A 16569-nucleotide genomic window follows, 5' to 3' on the forward strand; every position below is an offset into this window, starting at 1 on the left:
AATTTTGAAAAAAATGCAATGGGAAAATACTTATGAAAGGATCAAAGTTGACCAACTCCACGCGGGAGAGAAGCGAAATGTGCTGCTTGCTGAACTGCTTGCTGAATTTTCCTCAAGCAAATTAAATTGTTAATCAAGCAAATTGTTAGTCACGTTGATAATCTTCCATCCTGCTTAGGGTTTCTTGCTGCATGATGCTGTTCGGATAAGACGAAGATAAGCTACTTTTTGTTACTGGATTGAATAAAGAATGGATAACGCTGAATTGAGAAACGTGAGTGTTTTTTTTCTCTTCGTTAATACTTTAGAATTCAATTTTGTGGTATTGAACTACTGGATAACGATAAGCTAAAGAGTGCTTATCGTTGCTTTTATCTGCGTGTAAACCAACTAATGATAGAGGCATTGCTAAACTTTTTATCTCTTTAAAATGTAATATTAGATAAACCAATTTGGATTACACGGAAGTTTTAGTAGAAAACGAGGAAACTTTTTATTTTGTCAATATTTCGAATGCTATTTGCATAAATAACAAAGTATAATTTCTCTTATTGCAAATGTCTCTACCTGTACAATATTATTAATATTATGTAACCATTCATGATGTGCAAAAGCTGTTGGCTATGATGCAATAAATCAATTATTATTATGTCTCTAGCTGAAGGAGTTCCTCCTCCTGTACAACAAGATTAGCGAAGACTGTTTCAAAAAGTGTGTTTACGACATGACGACCCGTTCCCTCCCGCCCGGCGAGTCAGACTGCATCGCCACTTGTGTCGTCAAACATATCAACGTGAACCACAAGACGATGGCGCTTTTTGCCGACATTAACCCCCCATTCCAACAAAGAAAGGCGACCGAAAGAGAGGAAGAGTTTCGGAAAATGCAGGAAGAGGCGAAAAAAGCTGAGGAACTTGCAGCCCTCCCGAAACCGTGGTATATTTCCATGTGGGGAAATTTGACAGGAAGTTCGACACCCGTCGTGGCGACAACGACAACCAAGCAGCAACAAGTTAGTGGGACGTCCTGATTTGGAGAGGGGTTCAATAAAGGAGTCTTAAAATTGATCGATTTATTGATAAGTTTACCCAGGATGACATGCATGGCTTATCATTTATTTTTGGTTTAAAGTTTACTAATGCGTTGCAATTTTTGTAGATGCCAATTATTCGACAATAAAAAGTGAAGAGTGTAGTGTAGTTTTTAAAATTAAATTAAATTTGTGTGTCAGCAAATTTTGAACAATTTCGTACTGCGTAGTGTAGTTTTTAGATGGTACAACTTATCTAAAAGAACAATCTAATCTACCAAAGTTTAGTACTATCATGTCGAAAAATCGTCATTCTATCTGTCTCGTCGCCCTTATGGGTCTCCCCGCCTCGGGAAAGAGCACCCTCGCCCAGAAGATTGTACAAGAGACAAATTCCCCTCAAAATAAGACTGGAATGTTTGCCATTTCCCTTAAATACGATGACTTTGTCCCTCACAAAGTTCAAGAGAGACTCGTCGACTTGTCGAGACAGCAACAAGACAAGAATAAGATAAGCCAAGAAGGACACGAAGAAATGATAAGTGAAGAAGAAACAGGAACGAAAATATTTAGACGAAAGTTTATACAGTGTGTGAACCACGTAATTGTTTCAATTCTCAATCCTCAAAACCCAGACGTGACAAATTTTCTGGAAAATCTCGAAATTTTGGAAGAAATTCTACCAAATTCGCACCTCGTGGAGATTACGAGGCATATTTTGGCTAAAATTCATACCGAGCTTAATCCCACTTCCGCCGACCACTCCTCAATCCTCCTCCTCGTGGACGACAACCACTACTATTCGTCCATGCGGGCAGACTTGTTCGCCCTCTCAAAGCGGCACACCCTCGGATTCTGTACCTTCCACCTAACCACCCCTGTCGCCATTTGTCTTGCCAGAAACTCTAGCAGGCGTGACGAGGAACGCGTACCGGACAGCACAATTTTTGAAATGGAACACAAACTGGAGCCACCACGATCCAATGAGCCATTTTCCCTCGAAATAAACACTGACGACGTGTCTGGAATCCTTGACCTCGTCCGTGACGCGATTCGACATCCCGTCCTCAATGAAGAAAACGGTAAAGAGGTCGAGCGACGAATCTGCCATCGGAACGAGGTCCATCAGGCCGACAAGATCTTGAGGAAATGGGTCGCCAGTGAAGTTCAGAGGTTGAGAGGTGAAGAGCAAGAACATGGTGCAAATATTAATATTGGTAATCAACTCAACTCGAAACGGATCAGGTTACTGGATCGCTTGAGAAGTGGGGACGCTAAGATAAGCGCGGAACTAGGTGACGATGACGAGATTAGATCACTCTTTCGACAAGAAGTTATCTCCTTGGTGGAAGAAATTTAAAGTAAAATGTTAGTCAAAACTGTAGAGTGATAATTCATAATTTAGAAAATACTTGTGTAAATATTTATGAAAAATGTTATCTTTTAAAGATATAAATTTTGTGAAATTTTGAAAATATAAAAACTTTAAACAGTTAAATGGTACAATTTATTTTGATAATTGGATTACACGGAGTTTTAGTTTTACACGTAGAAAAAGTTTGCTTTATTTGTCAATATTTCGAATGCTATCTGCCATTCATTATCAAGACATAGAACAAGATGAGGAATTTGTCACTAACTTTATTTTGGGATCAATTCATAAAAATTAAAGAAATAATGAAACTTGTACATTTAAAAAACAAAGTTCAACGCTATCGCATTTCCCATAAATTTTCCACTTCCAGTCCAGAATTTAGAAATGTGACTGACTAATGAACATTTCCACTTCACGAATCTGCAAAATAAAACAAAATATTTAAAAACCTATCAGTACACCTTTGCTTAGGATTAGTCCGAATCAGGAATGTTTAGTAAACTCATGTTTGTCAGTAGTTTTCTATAAAATTATGTGCTACTATTTTGCACCAATTATTACAGTATTCTTAAAATTTCGAAATTCAATCCTCCTAAATTCTAATCCAAAGTTATTTTTCGACTCCATACAAAATTTCAGTTGAATATATAAATTCTTAGAAACCGGTATGGGTCACCCCTCTGGTTACTTTTTGTTCATATTTGACTTTATATTATTTCATGAGAAGCCATTAATCGCACCTCTCGTTCCTTCTCCGTCTGATCCATGACCAATTTGTTGAGCACGGTTTCGAGGCGGCTTTTGAGCGCCGCGTTATCGGTGGTGGCCACCTCCATTTCTTGAATCGACCTCCGCCCACTTATCTCCGTCAACTGCATTTTCAAATCGGCCAGCTGCAGCTCCATTTCCGCTGTAGGAAACAACACCATAAATAATGTACATCACTTTTAAACACTCATAATGAAGGTCAGGTCTCCCAGCATATGCTCTCCCAACTTTGTCCGATTTTGACCAAATTAGTGGCTATCGATCACAAATTTAATTAATATGAAATTTGCAAAAGACACAATCTCCCAATGCGCACGTTTGGCAGAGATATTTGCATCCGAAGAGGAGAAGACGCGTAGTAAATTTGGAAAGTGTAAAATTTGCCAACTTTATGGCGCCTATTGACACTGGCTTAATCAAAATCTGAGAGTATACGCTTGGAGACCTCCATTGTTTAAGTAAGCAATTAGGTACCCTTGGTAAGTGAGGTCTTTTGTTCTGCGGAGGACGTGCGACGTCGCTGTTGCTGTTTGCTCTTCTTATCAGGCGACTTGGAAGTTCGGCCGTGGGAGGAGGGACCAGAGGGCGTGAGAAACATATCTTTCGAGAAGGAGGTCACATAGCTCGACTTCTTGGACGACGAAGGCATGTCCTACAATTAAACTATATATAAGGTAACAGTTTAGATGAATGAATAAAGAAATACTGCTCGACCTGATTTTGATATGACATCGACTGTGAGTCCGACAACCGGCTGCTGTCTTCTTCGACGGAAATCCTACTGTTATCTTCGTCCACATCGCCACGGTCGAGAAGGTCCTCGTCATCCCCATCTGAATCACTTAACGCGTCTCCGAACAGTTCTAGACAGAGAGAGAAATTAAGTCAGAAATGTATTTAATTGAGGATTTTACAATTTTCGTACCGGCAGCACCGACGCGAGAATTGTCCGCGTCGGTGGAGGGTTCATTGGTTTTGGAGCCTTGCATGAGAACATCTTTTACTCCGCCTTCCTTGGTCTTGTCTTCTTCTTCGTCAATTACTTCCCAAGAAACATGGTGAGCCTCATAGTCTGTGCGCAAGAGGCGACGAACCTCCTTCTCAATCTCAGGCTGGTCAAGGTATTGCTGGGAAATAAAGAACATATAAAAAAATGTAAAAACCTATCAGTACAGCTTTGCTTAGCCCGAACCAAGATTGATTATTATAGTAAACCCATGTTTGTCAGAATGTTATACTATTTTTCACTAATTCTTGCATTAACTAACGTCAGTTGGTAGTATTAATTGGCACCAAATACCACGAACAGTGGAGGCTGTTCCCATAAAATTTCGAAATTCAACCCCCCTAAATTCTAATCCTAAGTTATTTTCGAATCCTCACCAAATTTTAGCTGAATATATAAACTCTTCACCTTTTTCTTCAGCGTTTTCCTAAACCTACGTTTCCGCACGTTTTTGAGTGGAGGAGTAATGCCGTGCGGCCAAATAAACTTTTTATCCACTTTGACGCCATCCTTCTTCTTGGGGACCACGGCTTTAGAGGATTCGTCTTCTGGGGGCTCCTCCTCCTCCATGCAAAGCAACATCTAAACAAATCACGGGATCTTTGCAACTATTAAATTTAACTATGTACTATTAATTACTAGTAATTAAGATTTATAAGACATAATTTTTGATTTCTTGATATGGGAGCCAATGTGTATATTATGTATCATAAGTCATTTGAATAAAGATTGAATTGAATTTATTACCTGACAAATATCCGCCGTTTTGTAGACAACCTTCTTATCAATACTTTTATGAGATTCAAGCACACAGGGGAGATCTACGACCTGAAGTAAAAACAGATAAATTATTGATCACGATAGCCTATCAATTATCTTGCTTATCGACACCTCACCTTTGAGGGGAGGACGAAATGATCAAAGTACAACGTGCCGTGTCGCATATCCTCGTTTAATTTTAGTTTCATTCGATCCTTCAAATTTGGATTCCCGATTTTCAGTGCTTCTCGCAACGTAGAGGCAGGGGCCTGCATAATTTATTATATCAATTAACTAATACAACGAACTAATTGCTAACTAATTGCTTAATTAATTAAAATAGTTGATAGGAAAAGTGAAAGGATAAGGGCTCACTTGTAGTATTTGGAGGGGTCCGGATTAGGCCTTTTTTGTCAACGTTTCGACCTGAAGCAATCCTCTTCGTCGTCCTGAAGAAGACCCTTTGAGGTCGAAACGTTGACAAAAAAGGCCTAATCCGGACCCATCCAAATACTACAAGTGAGCCCTTATCCTTTCACTTTTCCTATTATATCCTCACAGCACAATTTACATATTATATTAAAATAGTTGATAGGTTTAGTTAAGACCACATTATGTAGTTAATTTAGTTTCTTTACTCAATCTATTTTTTTAGTGTTACTTGATGTAAACCAGTCATTAAATTGTACTGATCAAGGAATAACATGTGAATAAATGACTACCAACCAAACAACCAATTAAACTATAAATTATTAAAATTATGTATGTTTACCTCTGGAAGTCGTAGAATAAACTGCGATTCCAACTCGGACGGACCATCGGATAAGTATTGCGACATTGTCAACTTGACCTTATATATAACAAAATTTACTTTAAAAACAAGTGATCAATTAACTAATTAAAATATTAAACTGGAAATAAATAAGGCAAATTTTTCAGTTCGGCTGATCTCGGCTCAAACTCAAACTACTCTCAATCCGCCTCGTCTCACTTTCTGTTTCATGATTTCATGAATCTCATGAACTTACTGAAAGAGGTTTAAGTAAAAACTAAGCATTTATTAATTTAACAATTAAAATACATACAAATTAGTTAAAATTGCACTGCACAATTCTACATATTTACAAAACAGAAATGTAAAAAACATAAGAGGAGAACAGAAAAATGGGAACGGCATTATTTGTTTGAGATCCACTTCCAGTAGACGAGATTGCTGCTTCTTATTCCACTATAAAAACAAGGAATGATTATTTTTTGCACGGCAAATAAGATCAAATTTATTATAAATATGGGGTTACTCTTGAACTTCGTCTTCTCCCTGGTCTGGAAGGGGAGTTGGGAGGAGAGGCGCTTCCGAACGCGCATAAATCCCAGAAAGATTAGCGAAAAGCAGAATGTGATCGTTAACAGCATCACGACCACTAATTTTATATGATTCAGCTCGTTCGAGTCCGAATAAACCTGTCACAAAACCGAAAAAGAGGTCAAACATATCAAAATTTTTACCAAATTGTGCAAAACTTGGGTAAAATGTGCAAGTCGTTTTAAAGTATTAAAAACCTATCAGTACAGCTTTGCTTAGCCCGAACCAGTAGTAAACCCTTGTTTGGCAGAATGTTATACTATTTTTCACTAATTCTTACATTAACTAACGACAAGTATTACTTGCCACCAAATACCACGAACAGTGGAGGCTGTTCCTATAAAAATTTCAACCCTCGTAAATTCTAATCCTAAGTTAATTTTCGACTCCTCACTATATTTTAGCTGAATATATAAACTCTTAGAAATCGGTATGGATACCCCTCTGGTTACTTTTTGTTCATCTTTGACTTCATATAATTTCATGAGAAGCCATTAAGTATCACCGTTCCGAGTTTCAGCTTTTTACGACAAGTTCTGAAAATCGGTATGGGTCACCCCGTCGGGTACCTCTGGTTGACAAATTTTCCAATTTAACTTCATATTCTTTCAGTCTAAAAAAAATCCGCCCAATTTTCAAAAATAATTAGGAAAACGAGTACCGTGAAGTAGCCGGTGACCTCTCCGAATGAATCGAATTTTCCTAGGCCGGCCTTAAAGTGGAAGAGACCCGTTCCGTGGAGGGTGATTGTGATGTTTTGAGCATTATAGAACGGACCACGCCCTTCGTGCAGGCGAACGTCACTATTTATCGCTACGTACATAGAAGTAGAATTACAAATTAATTAAGTCAAGTCAAGTAAATTAAGAAAAATGAACTCAATGCGATAGTTGACAGTCTGTCGTCTTACCGTCCAACAGCGGGGTGGGTTGGCCTGAAAACAGTATTACTTATTATTAGTCTAATGGAATTTCATGAAATGCTGTCAACTAATAATCAGCCTAACATACTGTAAAGTGTGAACTCGCGTCGATTATTTATCTCTTCAATGTACACGGAAAAATGGTCCTTCGGCCGAAAAAACTCTGGAATCTGGTCCTGTTCCCGCATAACAGGGTCATAGTCCAAACTGACTTGAAACGATTTTGCTCGTGGGACAGTGTACACCTACAAAAAATTATGGACAACGAAAGTGTAAAAAAAAACAGGCGCAAATTTTATACAATGTTTTACCATTTCTTTACAATCGGAAACTTCTGGATCATCAGCTAACTTGTCCGCGTCGGAACAACCACATTCACTCCGATTCGAACGGAAATTACATTTTCTAAGTTTTCCTAGAAGAAAACGAGAACTTTTGAATAATTTGTGTTTGAAAATGTACACATTTCATTTCGTACTTGTATCGTTCGTAATATGGTAGTAATTGTGGTACGCGGGTTTTGACGGGTCCGCATTGTAGGTGTGGGTCGACAGTGGTATTTCTTCCCCACGGATCGAAGGAGGTCGATAGTTTATCTGAGAAAAGAAAACCATAGTAAAATTTTGAAATTCAATTTGTTCCTTGGCCAAAATTCGAGTCTTTGTAATACCGGAAGTTTGATAAATATGGGGGTCGAATCTTGGATATGGATCTTTTTCGGATGAGATTCACTCGACACGGCGTTTCCAGCTTCGAGAATGACGTGAGGATCAATGCAATAGGGTTTGTCCTCTTTCCACGGCCGATCTCTGCCAAAGTGACCACTCTTACAGATTGGGATCCTAAAAAATTGCACAATTGGCAATTATAATATTAGTGAAAACCTACAGTGTGCAGTGTTTATATAGCCCGAGTCAGGGACAGAGTCCCTGACTCGGGCAGAGTCCCGGACAGAGTCCGCTTCTAAATTTTTGTCAAATGACCCGTACCAACTACAATTAGCAATTGCGAACTGCAGTTTGATATTTTTGATGTTTAAACGTCAAAAATGTTCCCATTATCCAGCATGCAAAATTTCAGCTTACTTGGCCAATTTCAAAAATCAGTATGGGTCACCCTACTGGGTCCTCCTTGCAAAAAGAATCTTAAAATCTATTAAGCTGCTCTAACCCTGCAGGATTATGCCAACTTTTAGTCTTTTACGATTGTTTTCCAAACCAGTGGGGCTGACCCTACTGGGTCATTTTGTTCGTTACGACATTGCACTTTCACTTTAGTACTCAAATATATCCCGATTACCAGCTACCAACTTTTAAAATAGAAACTTTTAGAAAGCGGTGTGGGTCACCCTTTGGGGTTGCTTTTGTTTCACTTTTACTCGGTTTTAACTTCATAAACTTTCATAAGAAGCTATTAAGTATCATCGTACCGAATTTCATCTTTTGAAGACAATTTCTAAAATCGGTATGGACCACCCCTAGGGTCCCTCCACTTAAAATTTTACCAATTTCACTTCATATTCTTCCATTGGGGGGCTATTAGCACCTTTTCTACCAAATTTCAGCTGGATTGGATGATTTTCAAAAATCGGTATGGGTCACCCCCTCGGGACCCTCCAGACGCAAATTTTTCTAATTTCAATTCATATTCTTCAATTAGACACCATTAGCAACCTCAATGCCAAATTTCAGCTTCCTACAACAATTTTGAAATTTTGGTGCATAATACCCTACCCACCTAGATGACCCCCACCGGTCAACCGCTTGACCGATTTGGCTCATATTCGAACTTAACTCCTCATTTGCCCCATACTACATGTGTACCAAATTTCAAGTCGATAGGATGACTTTAACGAGAGTTATCGTAAGACGGACAGACGGACGGACGGACAGACGGACATGATGGTTCCATAAGCCCTGACTCGGGCTAAAAATAGTATAACATTCTGACAAACATGGGTTTACTAATCAAATCTGAAATAGTTTTTTTAATCGGAAACCTTTGCAAAATTTTATAATTAAATGTAAAAATCAGAAAAGTGCTGTGTGCATAAAACTTATAAATATTATATTTAACAAGAAAAATTTACTGCCGACAAACTAACATTGTCCCAAATTTAGAAAAATTCAACCTACGGAAAGTTGACCCAAAGCCGGCGTCCCTTTTCGTGATCGACTTGGACAGTGTAGGTGAGCTCATTGGGTCCAGCACACTGGATGGAAGACAGCGTAGCTCGGATCGTGATGTTCGAAGTCCCAATCGACTTCCCCGTCGGTGACAACATGACCTTCGCCGTCTGTATTTTCGCCTCCGAGTCGTACTCGTGCTTCTTCACAACGCTCAAAACCTCAGGGTGTGAGTTCGTAATGACAAACAGCGGCCGGTACATGGAGAGACGCCCAACTGCGAGAGGCACACAACACACGTATTCCAATTTTGATACAAATTTGGGCAAGAAAAATAGTCAAAATCAGCTCCAGACTTACTCGCAGTCAGCGGCAGGGCCCGAATTGTGAAGGAAATGGAATCATGCAAGTCCCTGTGAAATCAGAAATACAAAAATTATGGAAATTCGCATGAAATAACTTTTGCAAAGATTTTCTCACAACGTAACGAGCCCCCCGTCGCCTTTGAGGACGGGGTTTTCCACCAACTCGATCCTATGATGACACCCAGAGTCCTCAATCCTCCAGAACGTATCTTTCTGCTGAACTTCAAACTCTGCACTTGGCCGACTCCCATTCGCCCGTGGGTTAGAAACATTTAGTTTGGCGTACATGCGATGAGCCACCTCTTCCAAACGCTGCAACGAATTCATAATTAATAACTCCCAAAAATATTTCTAATTAACTTCATTCGAATTTTCCACACTTTCCAACAATTTTCTAACTTAACCAAAATGAAATTCAAGATTTTCAAGAATTATTCCAATGACGTTCACATGTACCTCAAGAGGATCAACAAATTCATCTCCTAGCATTTCTTTCTTCCGTCCGACAAATTCTCGCCACTCAACCTCGTCTAGGTTCTCGCCGCCTGCAAAAAAAACAAAAACATGTAACTGTTTCTTTTATGGATTAATTTCGATGCCCACCCACCTCCAGCTGGGCGACGGAGTCTTCTCTCCCTATATTTTTTGGTCGACATGTCCAAGAAGTAGTTATTGTGAGGGTCTTGTGAGAAGCCGACCTCCGAGTAGGAAAACTGTGTGGCGTAGCCCCACATGATGGAATGGTCCTCAGGGTATGGGAAGCCTTGGAGGAGGACGGCCGTGAACGTTGGAAACCACTGCGTCCACCCGACCTGCAACTCGGTGTAGTTTAGGGCTATCCAAAAGAACAGAGGGGAAAATCGATTTTTATTTTTTTTTGTTTTTAAGGCTCATGATTACGTGTTAATGATTTAATTATATCAGATTATTTTATTGTATGTACTAAATCCTAGTTTTATTTTTGCTATAAAGTTAGATAATTCATATAGTTGTTTATTGTATTTGTCACGTGTGGAAGAGCTGGTTGATTACTATGAACGTGTTAGACACTTGAATAAAGCATCATTCAACGACTTTAATTAAATATAAATTAAAACCAAGAACTCAATTACTTGTCATCATGACGAGCGCGACGTTCGACTGCGGCACGAGGTAAATCACGGCGTACGTCGGGCAGAAAATTAACGCAATCGGTTTTATCACCTGCACAAAAATGGGTGAATTAGTGAAACCTGAAGTTAAAGTGAAAGGAATGAGCCTACCGAGGCGAGCATCATTTGACGGAATCCGATGAGGTGCGAGATCGGTTTGATATGGCGGATGTACAAGTTGCAGTTGTAGTCGGGGTAGGTTTTCGGATCGAACAGGCCAGTATTAGGGTCGGGCTGGCTGTGAAAAAAAAACGGAAATTGAATATTCATAATGTCGCACAAAAATTTAAACTTTATTACAACGACTCACGTGTACTCGCAGGTGATTTGCTTCCCAAGATATGTGGGCGAAATGTAGCTGTCCTCCTCGTCATCCTCGCCCGACAACACAGCCTCGTAGAGGAGCGTGGTCCCTCCTTCGATGAGAAAGGGGACGAGGGGCCCGTCCGTGGGGGGCAGTGTCGTGTTGAGCTCCTGCCCAGCATCAGCCTGATGTAGAGAGGCGTTCAAAATCGCATCTTTCAATTCTGGCCCACGCCCGTCGGAGGTGCGGTTTATCCGACTGGGCTGCGGCGCCAGTTGGGATGAGGTCGAGGAATGCAAGTGGGCAAGGATCGCGACGAGGACGAGAAAGGGCGAAGCCATTTTGTGAAAGAAATGACGACGAATTTTAAGATAACAAACAAGCAATGACCTTGGATTATAAATAACACAACACAATAATTAATTATTAATTAATTTAACAACAAAACGCAATACATTTTAATATGGTACCCTAAATCCTTGTTTTTAAAAGTGAATGACCTAAGGTCGACCCATATATCAAATTGAAGGAATTAATGAGTAGATCATTTCTTCATAAAAATAAAAAATGCCCAACTTTCACACTCAAAATTTTTCAGGAAAAATCAAAATATGCTTAAAAAGTGAGAAAAAATGCGATGCTCGGAACTTTCGAGTATCAAAAAAGTTCGTCTAGTCTTCCCTACAACTTCAAAAAAAAATTTTTTTGACAAAATTTAAATTCCCAGAAATTTCCTAGCCAACGGGATGCGTGGAAGGAGAGCCGGCAAAAATGAGAGGTCGTTGTTGGAGTTTTCTTGCCAGTCGGCTGCAAACATCGTAATCAATCAGTCATCTTCATTCGTCGTCCTCCGGGTGGAATTACGAAAATTTGGAAATAACCTCTTCCTCCCCTATTTTTTGTCTCTCCCCACGTCCGGTCCACCCCCTCTATCCGTTTCTATTGATCAGGTAAGTCGTGGTGCGACTATTTCATCCAAATTTACCGTCTTTTCTGACAAACAAGGACGAGGGAAGTCTAGCCTCTGCCTGCTCTCGGCTTCTCATCATAAATTTTCGAAAAATAGGGAATTTTAAAAAGTTCTTTTTTGGGGGATAACACATTAAATGATGGAATATTTTGGATTTTTATTTATTAACACACATTGATGAAATATAAAATACACTTTGTTTGCTTGGGGTGTAGAGGAAAAACCCGATGTTGGTGAGTTGGGAAAACCTTTACTTGATCCGGATAGGGTCCGAGATCACCATTCTGCCTCTTACACGATTTTTGTAAATAAAATGACCTATCATTTAAAATATAAATAATTCCTCATGAAATTGAAGAGGAGGGCTAGACTTTTGGGGGTAGGTTTTGATTGGTGGGATTTTATTTCAAATTGTCTCGTTGTTGAGGGAACGGATTTTTTGGGATGTGTAGAGCAAAAGTGAGGAGAATCTTGTTGTCTGAGTTTTCGTCGAGTCGTGTGAGAGATAGATTTTTTTTAAAAACGCTTAATTTTCTCTCCTCTCCTTCCAGTGTTAACCACACCCTCCTCCCCTTCTACCCACCACCACAAGAAGAAGAAAGATGGGTGCCTGTTGTGGAAAGAAGAAGCAAGACGCTGGAGCCACGGACGAAGCAGCCGCGACCCCTTCGGAAATGCAGTGTCCTAAATGTGGAGGATGTCATAATGACGGGTCCGCCTGTCCGAACGAAGACCAGGCCCCTCCGGACAATTAACGCAGCGGAGACAACATAAGACTGACACACCAAACGGAAACCTAAAAAAGACAAATCGAAATTGTACGTGTTGAATTGTGAGTAAAATTTCTCAAGTTTATTTTATGACCTTATTTTTTTTACGATTTCATGACTAATTGGTCTTTTTTTCTTTGTCTCAGACTTTGGTGAAGATCTTCTTCATGGCTCTTCAAAATTCGTTCACATTATTTTGTAAGAATGTATCTTTATTATAAACAACTTTTCTAAATTCGAATTGGACCCATTGTTCATGTAATTATATCGATCGATCTGGTCAGAGGAAAATGTGGTCATTATAAATATCAAATAAAAATCTTTGTTTAAAACAGCTCAATTTTGGGGATGTGTTTTCGAGGGGATTTTATTTCTAGTTAGTAGTAATTAACTGACTTAATTAATTAATAATAATTGATTTATTGCATCATAGCCAACAGCCTTTGCACATTACTTAATTTAATTATTAAAGTAGCTTTAATGACATCTTTTTGCTGGGTTGACGGAAATTACTCCAAAACTTGTCATCCTAGGATATCAATATACAATTATTTTGGTCTTCAATTCAATTTACCTTTATTCAAGTGTTAGTCACATTCAGTCTGGTCTTGTCATCCCAAAGGGAAAAAGTGTCAAATTGGTCACGTGTCAGTGGTAGAGGTCAAGCTGGGTCAAATTATAAGACGTCACGAATTTAAAGGATAGTTAATAGAAATTATGGCATCAAATTTCTCAAACAACTGAAATGGTGACAATAAACGCTGTAATAATTCCAAAGAAAATACCACCCTTTCGCCCAACACTACCACTACCACCCGGAGTCGTCGGCGTCGTCGATTCTGTCGTTGTCGAACCTGTGGAGACACTGTCGTCCAAGGGAACGTTAATGTCCTCCCCACGGTCGACGCCATAATGGATATCGACCCCTTTACTGTACGCCCACGCCATTTGCTCCGAGTTCCACTCGAACCCAATGTCACCATTCTTCCCAATAGCGATCGCACCACCGTCCGCGTCCTGAATTCGTGACGCCATCCCACTCAAAACCGTACTTATCGACATGGAAGCATTCATTCCTGTTGAATTAAGAGGATAAAATGGTTACGACCTGAGGTCAACGTCATCCAACGTTCCGTACCCACCTCCCTCCATCAATCCTGCAATACGGGACGCGACCCTGTATCGAATAAAAGCTTCGCCCCACCCAGTCGCAGAAATCCCGCCGATTTCGTCATCCGCCAACGTTCCTGCCCCCACGATCGGCGTGTCGCCGACACGACCATCCATCTTTCCCGATAAGCCACCAGTCGACGTCCCTGCGAAAATTTGTCCGCGTGAATTCACCGCAACGGCACCAACAGTGCCGGCTCTGTTCTGTTTGCGGGGATGATTTGAAGTCCAACCTTCATTACTTGTGGTCCAGTTTGCAATGAGGGACGAGGTGGGGACGAGGTTCATTTGGTTCGAGTTCAGCGCAAAGAGTTCGGCTTGATAACCGACGAGGAAAACGTGCTCGGACGTGTCCTTCACGAGACGGGCGAGAGTTATTGGGTTCTTGATGTGGCGGACGGCACCCACGGCGCCTGAAAGGTCGAGGGTCAAAGGTCATGATAATAAACAGCGTAAAATGATTGTCACCTGTGCCAAGATCCGTGCCATTTATGATTATCGCGTCCATCTCTACTTCACCAGAGGCAGATCGAACGGATCCCGTTCCTAACAATTTTCGTAATTTTAGCAATAATTTTCCAATGATTCACATCTCGTCGTCACACATAAGCTAAGCACTTATCAATTCTTACCCGCATTAAAGGCGGGCGAATCCTCCATAACTTTAATGGCTTCGATAACCGCAAGCTGGGCGTCATCCTCAGTTTGCAGTGCTGCATACCCAGCCCGGATCGCGGCCAGCATGGCGACCTTTTTTGCCGTCCCGTGCGCCGGGGTTATCGTACCTGTAATTGTTATCGAGTAGTTATCGCATAGTTTTAGAAATTGTCTACTTATTCGGACACTACCTGCACCCCCATGAATTATCAAGATCTTGTCACCACCTCAAGAAAAAAGATAAGCGTTTATCATCATCAGAAATCATTACTCTCATAACATTTTACCAACTAACAACTCACCTTGAGCAACAGCGTGAGATATGATCATGCAAAACGTAATGCATGCAAAAACGACTCCTCTCCACAACTGCCTTGCCATTTTCTTACCTCACTTTTTAACCGATATGCAAATTAAGTAATTAATTTAAGAGCGATTTAAACAACTTTAATTCACACACGACCCAAATTCCATTGCAGATCACAAGGAATTCTTATACATGTTACATAATAATAAAATATCCAATTATTAAGTGTATTTAATACCACCAGCATTAAAGATAAGATATATGTACACTCCTCTATATAACTTGGGTCTGATAACACATTATCTTCATCGTACTCGAGGATAACCACCACATTAATAACTGGATTTCATATGATCAATTCAGCTAATTTCAAGTGCATATTTTTTTGTGATATGAAAGTTATACCGTTATTTTAAGTATTTAACTGTGTTAACTTACTTATTAACTGACAAGGTATTTATGTATTTGGTGAATATTTATGAATCCGATTTAATTATAAATACAAACTTAGAAAATATGAGCGGATATTAATTTTGTCGGTGATTATAATTTGCATGTAAATATTTTATTGTTCAATAAATGGTTTGCGTGCAGTTTTGTAATTGTTTGTTTGTCAGACAACAATGGAATGGATACATTTGTACCTTTAATAAATACCTAAACTCTTAATATCAACTTTGCCAAAGTTTTGAAAATATTATTCACTTACTTATTAATAGAAGATCCTATTTCAAAAATTTCATTTCATCATCATTTCGTATTTCTCGAAAGTTTAAAATTTGTAATGGCAAATATGTAAAAACATGCAAACATGTAAAAACGAAATTTTTAATATATTTTTGCACATCATGCAAAACATCATATCTTTAATTTCTTCAAGATATTAACTTCAAAATACTTTCAAAAGGTTATTATACACAAACAGGAACATATTTGTAACAATGAAATATGCAAATGTAGAAGATGCAGTAAAAAAATAATGAATTTAAAAGCATCCATCATCATCGTTGTTAATTTTTCATGGAAGTTTAAAATTTTTAGTCACAAATAGCAATAAACCAATTGTAGACAAAATACATAAAGTACGTATGTACCTTTCAATCACACACGTTAAGCTTCATTCGAAATTTCAAAATTTGATAAATTTGAACGCCACCAAAACTTTGTAGCCAAAGAATTGTATAAATTTGGAACAGGTTTATAGATGAAAATGACTGATTGGTGCGGAGGTTGGCAGATATGTACATATCGGATAAAAACCTAAAAATAATCCAGGCCGAATTATTCTCGCCTCCAGTACCCAAATATCCATATCCATTTAAAAATCTCGCCCTCCAACCTTCCAAATATCCATCTCCAAAGTGGAAATGGATATTCTTTCATGCGAAATTCTTTCAGATGGAAAATTACGAAACGGGCATAGGCCTACTTATTTAATCTTTCCACTAACTAACTATCTAATTGCGACAGAATTAAGTGTGTGACTCAATTTTTGGCATGACATGACAATTAATATTTGGTCAAGT

The 16569-nt window shown here is 39.2% G+C and overlaps 5 protein-coding genes and 1 long non-coding RNA gene across 7 annotated transcripts; 3 read left to right on the forward strand and 3 right to left on the reverse strand.

The window, feature by feature from the left end:
- The first annotated feature begins 47 nt into the window (after positions 1–47).
- LOC110852208 (mitochondrial import inner membrane translocase subunit Tim10 B) lies at positions 48–1298 on the forward strand. Its single transcript, XM_035853637.1, has 3 exons — positions 48–274; positions 659–1012; positions 1159–1298. Exons 1-3 carry the CDS (start codon positions 251–253, stop codon positions 1177–1179), a joined length of 399 nt encoding a protein of 132 aa, XP_035709530.1. The 5' UTR covers positions 48–250; the 3' UTR covers positions 1180–1298.
- Positions 1295–2528, forward strand: LOC110852207 (L-seryl-tRNA(Sec) kinase). Its single transcript, XM_022100207.2, has one exon. The coding sequence runs from the start codon at positions 1326–1328 to the stop codon at positions 2388–2390; it is 1065 nt and encodes a 354-aa protein (XP_021955899.1). The 5' UTR covers positions 1295–1325; the 3' UTR covers positions 2391–2528.
- Positions 2529–2570: 42 nt separating this feature from the next.
- LOC110852209 (transcription initiation factor TFIID subunit 7) lies at positions 2571–5914 on the reverse strand. The gene is made up of 9 exons (XM_022100209.2): positions 5711–5914; positions 5076–5207; positions 4927–5007; positions 4588–4761; positions 4099–4300; positions 3888–4036; positions 3648–3825; positions 3146–3315; positions 2571–2825 (listed from the first exon to the last, which is right to left on the reverse strand). The coding sequence occupies exons 1-9, from the start codon at positions 5774–5776 to the stop codon at positions 2784–2786; spliced, it is 1194 nt and encodes a 397-aa protein (XP_021955901.1). The 5' UTR covers positions 5777–5914; the 3' UTR covers positions 2571–2783.
- An 80-nt stretch (positions 5915–5994) lies between these two features.
- LOC118436166 lies at positions 5995–11933 on the reverse strand. The gene is made up of 17 exons (XM_035853635.1): positions 11640–11933; positions 11176–11559; positions 10977–11103; positions 10827–10917; positions 10322–10549; positions 10171–10259; positions 9830–10026; positions 9710–9762; positions 9359–9626; positions 7894–8065; positions 7702–7819; positions 7535–7638; positions 7312–7468; positions 7212–7235; positions 6963–7114; positions 6237–6399; positions 5995–6166 (listed from the first exon to the last, which is right to left on the reverse strand). Exons 2-17 carry the CDS (start codon positions 11508–11510, stop codon positions 6159–6161), a joined length of 2286 nt encoding a protein of 761 aa, XP_035709528.1. The 5' UTR covers positions 11511–11559; positions 11640–11933; the 3' UTR covers positions 5995–6158.
- Positions 11934–11964: 31 nt separating this feature from the next.
- Positions 11965–13249, forward strand: LOC110851929. The gene is made up of 3 exons (XR_002548092.2): positions 11965–12119; positions 12691–12971; positions 13056–13249. It is a non-coding gene; the product is annotated as an uncharacterized LOC110851929 (long non-coding RNA).
- LOC110851928 (isoaspartyl peptidase/L-asparaginase) lies at positions 13250–15246 on the reverse strand. 2 transcript variants are annotated; one of them, XM_022099872.2, is made up of 7 exons: positions 15039–15245; positions 14928–14963; positions 14712–14864; positions 14548–14625; positions 14052–14492; positions 13764–13985; positions 13250–13438 (listed from the first exon to the last, which is right to left on the reverse strand). In XM_022099872.2, exons 1-7 carry the CDS (start codon positions 15115–15117, stop codon positions 13434–13436), a joined length of 1014 nt encoding a protein of 337 aa, XP_021955564.1. In that variant the 5' UTR covers positions 15118–15245; the 3' UTR covers positions 13250–13433. The 2 variants fall into 2 exon arrangements, with proteins under 2 accessions (XP_021955564.1, XP_035709529.1); XM_035853636.1 differs by having other exon boundaries at positions 13250–13985; positions 15039–15246.
- Positions 15247–16569: the final 1323 nt, after the last annotated feature.

Source organism: Folsomia candida, unplaced genomic scaffold, assembly GCF_002217175.1.
Source record: "Folsomia candida strain VU population unplaced genomic scaffold, ASM221717v1 Fcan01_Sc007, whole genome shotgun sequence".
Classification (NCBI taxonomy): Eukaryota; Metazoa; Arthropoda; class Collembola; order Entomobryomorpha; family Isotomidae; genus Folsomia; species Folsomia candida.

Bases quoted from the DNA above. Each gene is read 5' to 3' on its own strand.
- LOC118436166 (XM_035853635.1), bottom strand. From the start codon at position 11,510: ATGGCTTCGCCCTTTCTCGTCCTCGTCGCGATCCTTGCCCACTTGCAT. The intron at 10,550-10,826 runs GTAATTGAGTTC...TCTTTTGGATAG, and splicing joins CGCGCTCGTCATGATGACAA to CCCTAAACTACACCGAGTTG. The intron at 9,627-9,709 runs GTAAGTCTGGAG...TGCCTCTCGCAG, and splicing joins GGCCCTGCCGCTGACTGCGA to TTGGGCGTCTCTCCATGTAC.
- LOC110852208 (XM_035853637.1), top strand. From the start codon at position 251: ATGGATAACGCTGAATTGAGAAAC. The intron at 275-658 runs GTGAGTGTTTTT...TTATGTCTCTAG, and splicing joins ATAACGCTGAATTGAGAAAC to CTGAAGGAGTTCCTCCTCCT. The intron at 1,013-1,158 runs GTTAGTGGGACG...CAATTTTTGTAG, and splicing joins CGACAACCAAGCAGCAACAA to ATGCCAATTATTCGACAATA.
- LOC110852207 (XM_022100207.2), top strand. From the start codon at position 1,326: ATGTCGAAAAATCGTCATTCTATCTGTCTCGTCGCCCTTATGGGTCTC.
- LOC110852209 (XM_022100209.2), bottom strand. From the start codon at position 5,776: ATGTCGCAATACTTATCCGATGGTCCGTCCGAGTTGGAATCGCAGTTT. The intron at 5,008-5,075 runs GTGAGGTGTCGA...TTTTTACTTCAG, and splicing joins ATTTCGTCCTCCCCTCAAAG to GTCGTAGATCTCCCCTGTGT. The intron at 2,826-3,145 runs GTGCGATTAATG...TTTATTTTGCAG, and splicing joins AGACGGAGAAGGAACGAGAG to ATTCGTGAAGTGGAAATGTT.
- LOC110851928 (XM_035853636.1), bottom strand. From the start codon at position 15,117: ATGGCAAGGCAGTTGTGGAGAGGAGTCGTTTTTGCATGCATTACGTTT. The intron at 14,865-14,927 runs GTAGTGTCCGAA...TAACAATTACAG, and splicing joins GATAATTCATGGGGGTGCAG to GTACGATAACCCCGGCGCAC. The intron at 14,626-14,711 runs GTAAGAATTGAT...GAAAATTGTTAG, and splicing joins TTCGCCCGCCTTTAATGCGG to GAACGGGATCCGTTCGATCT.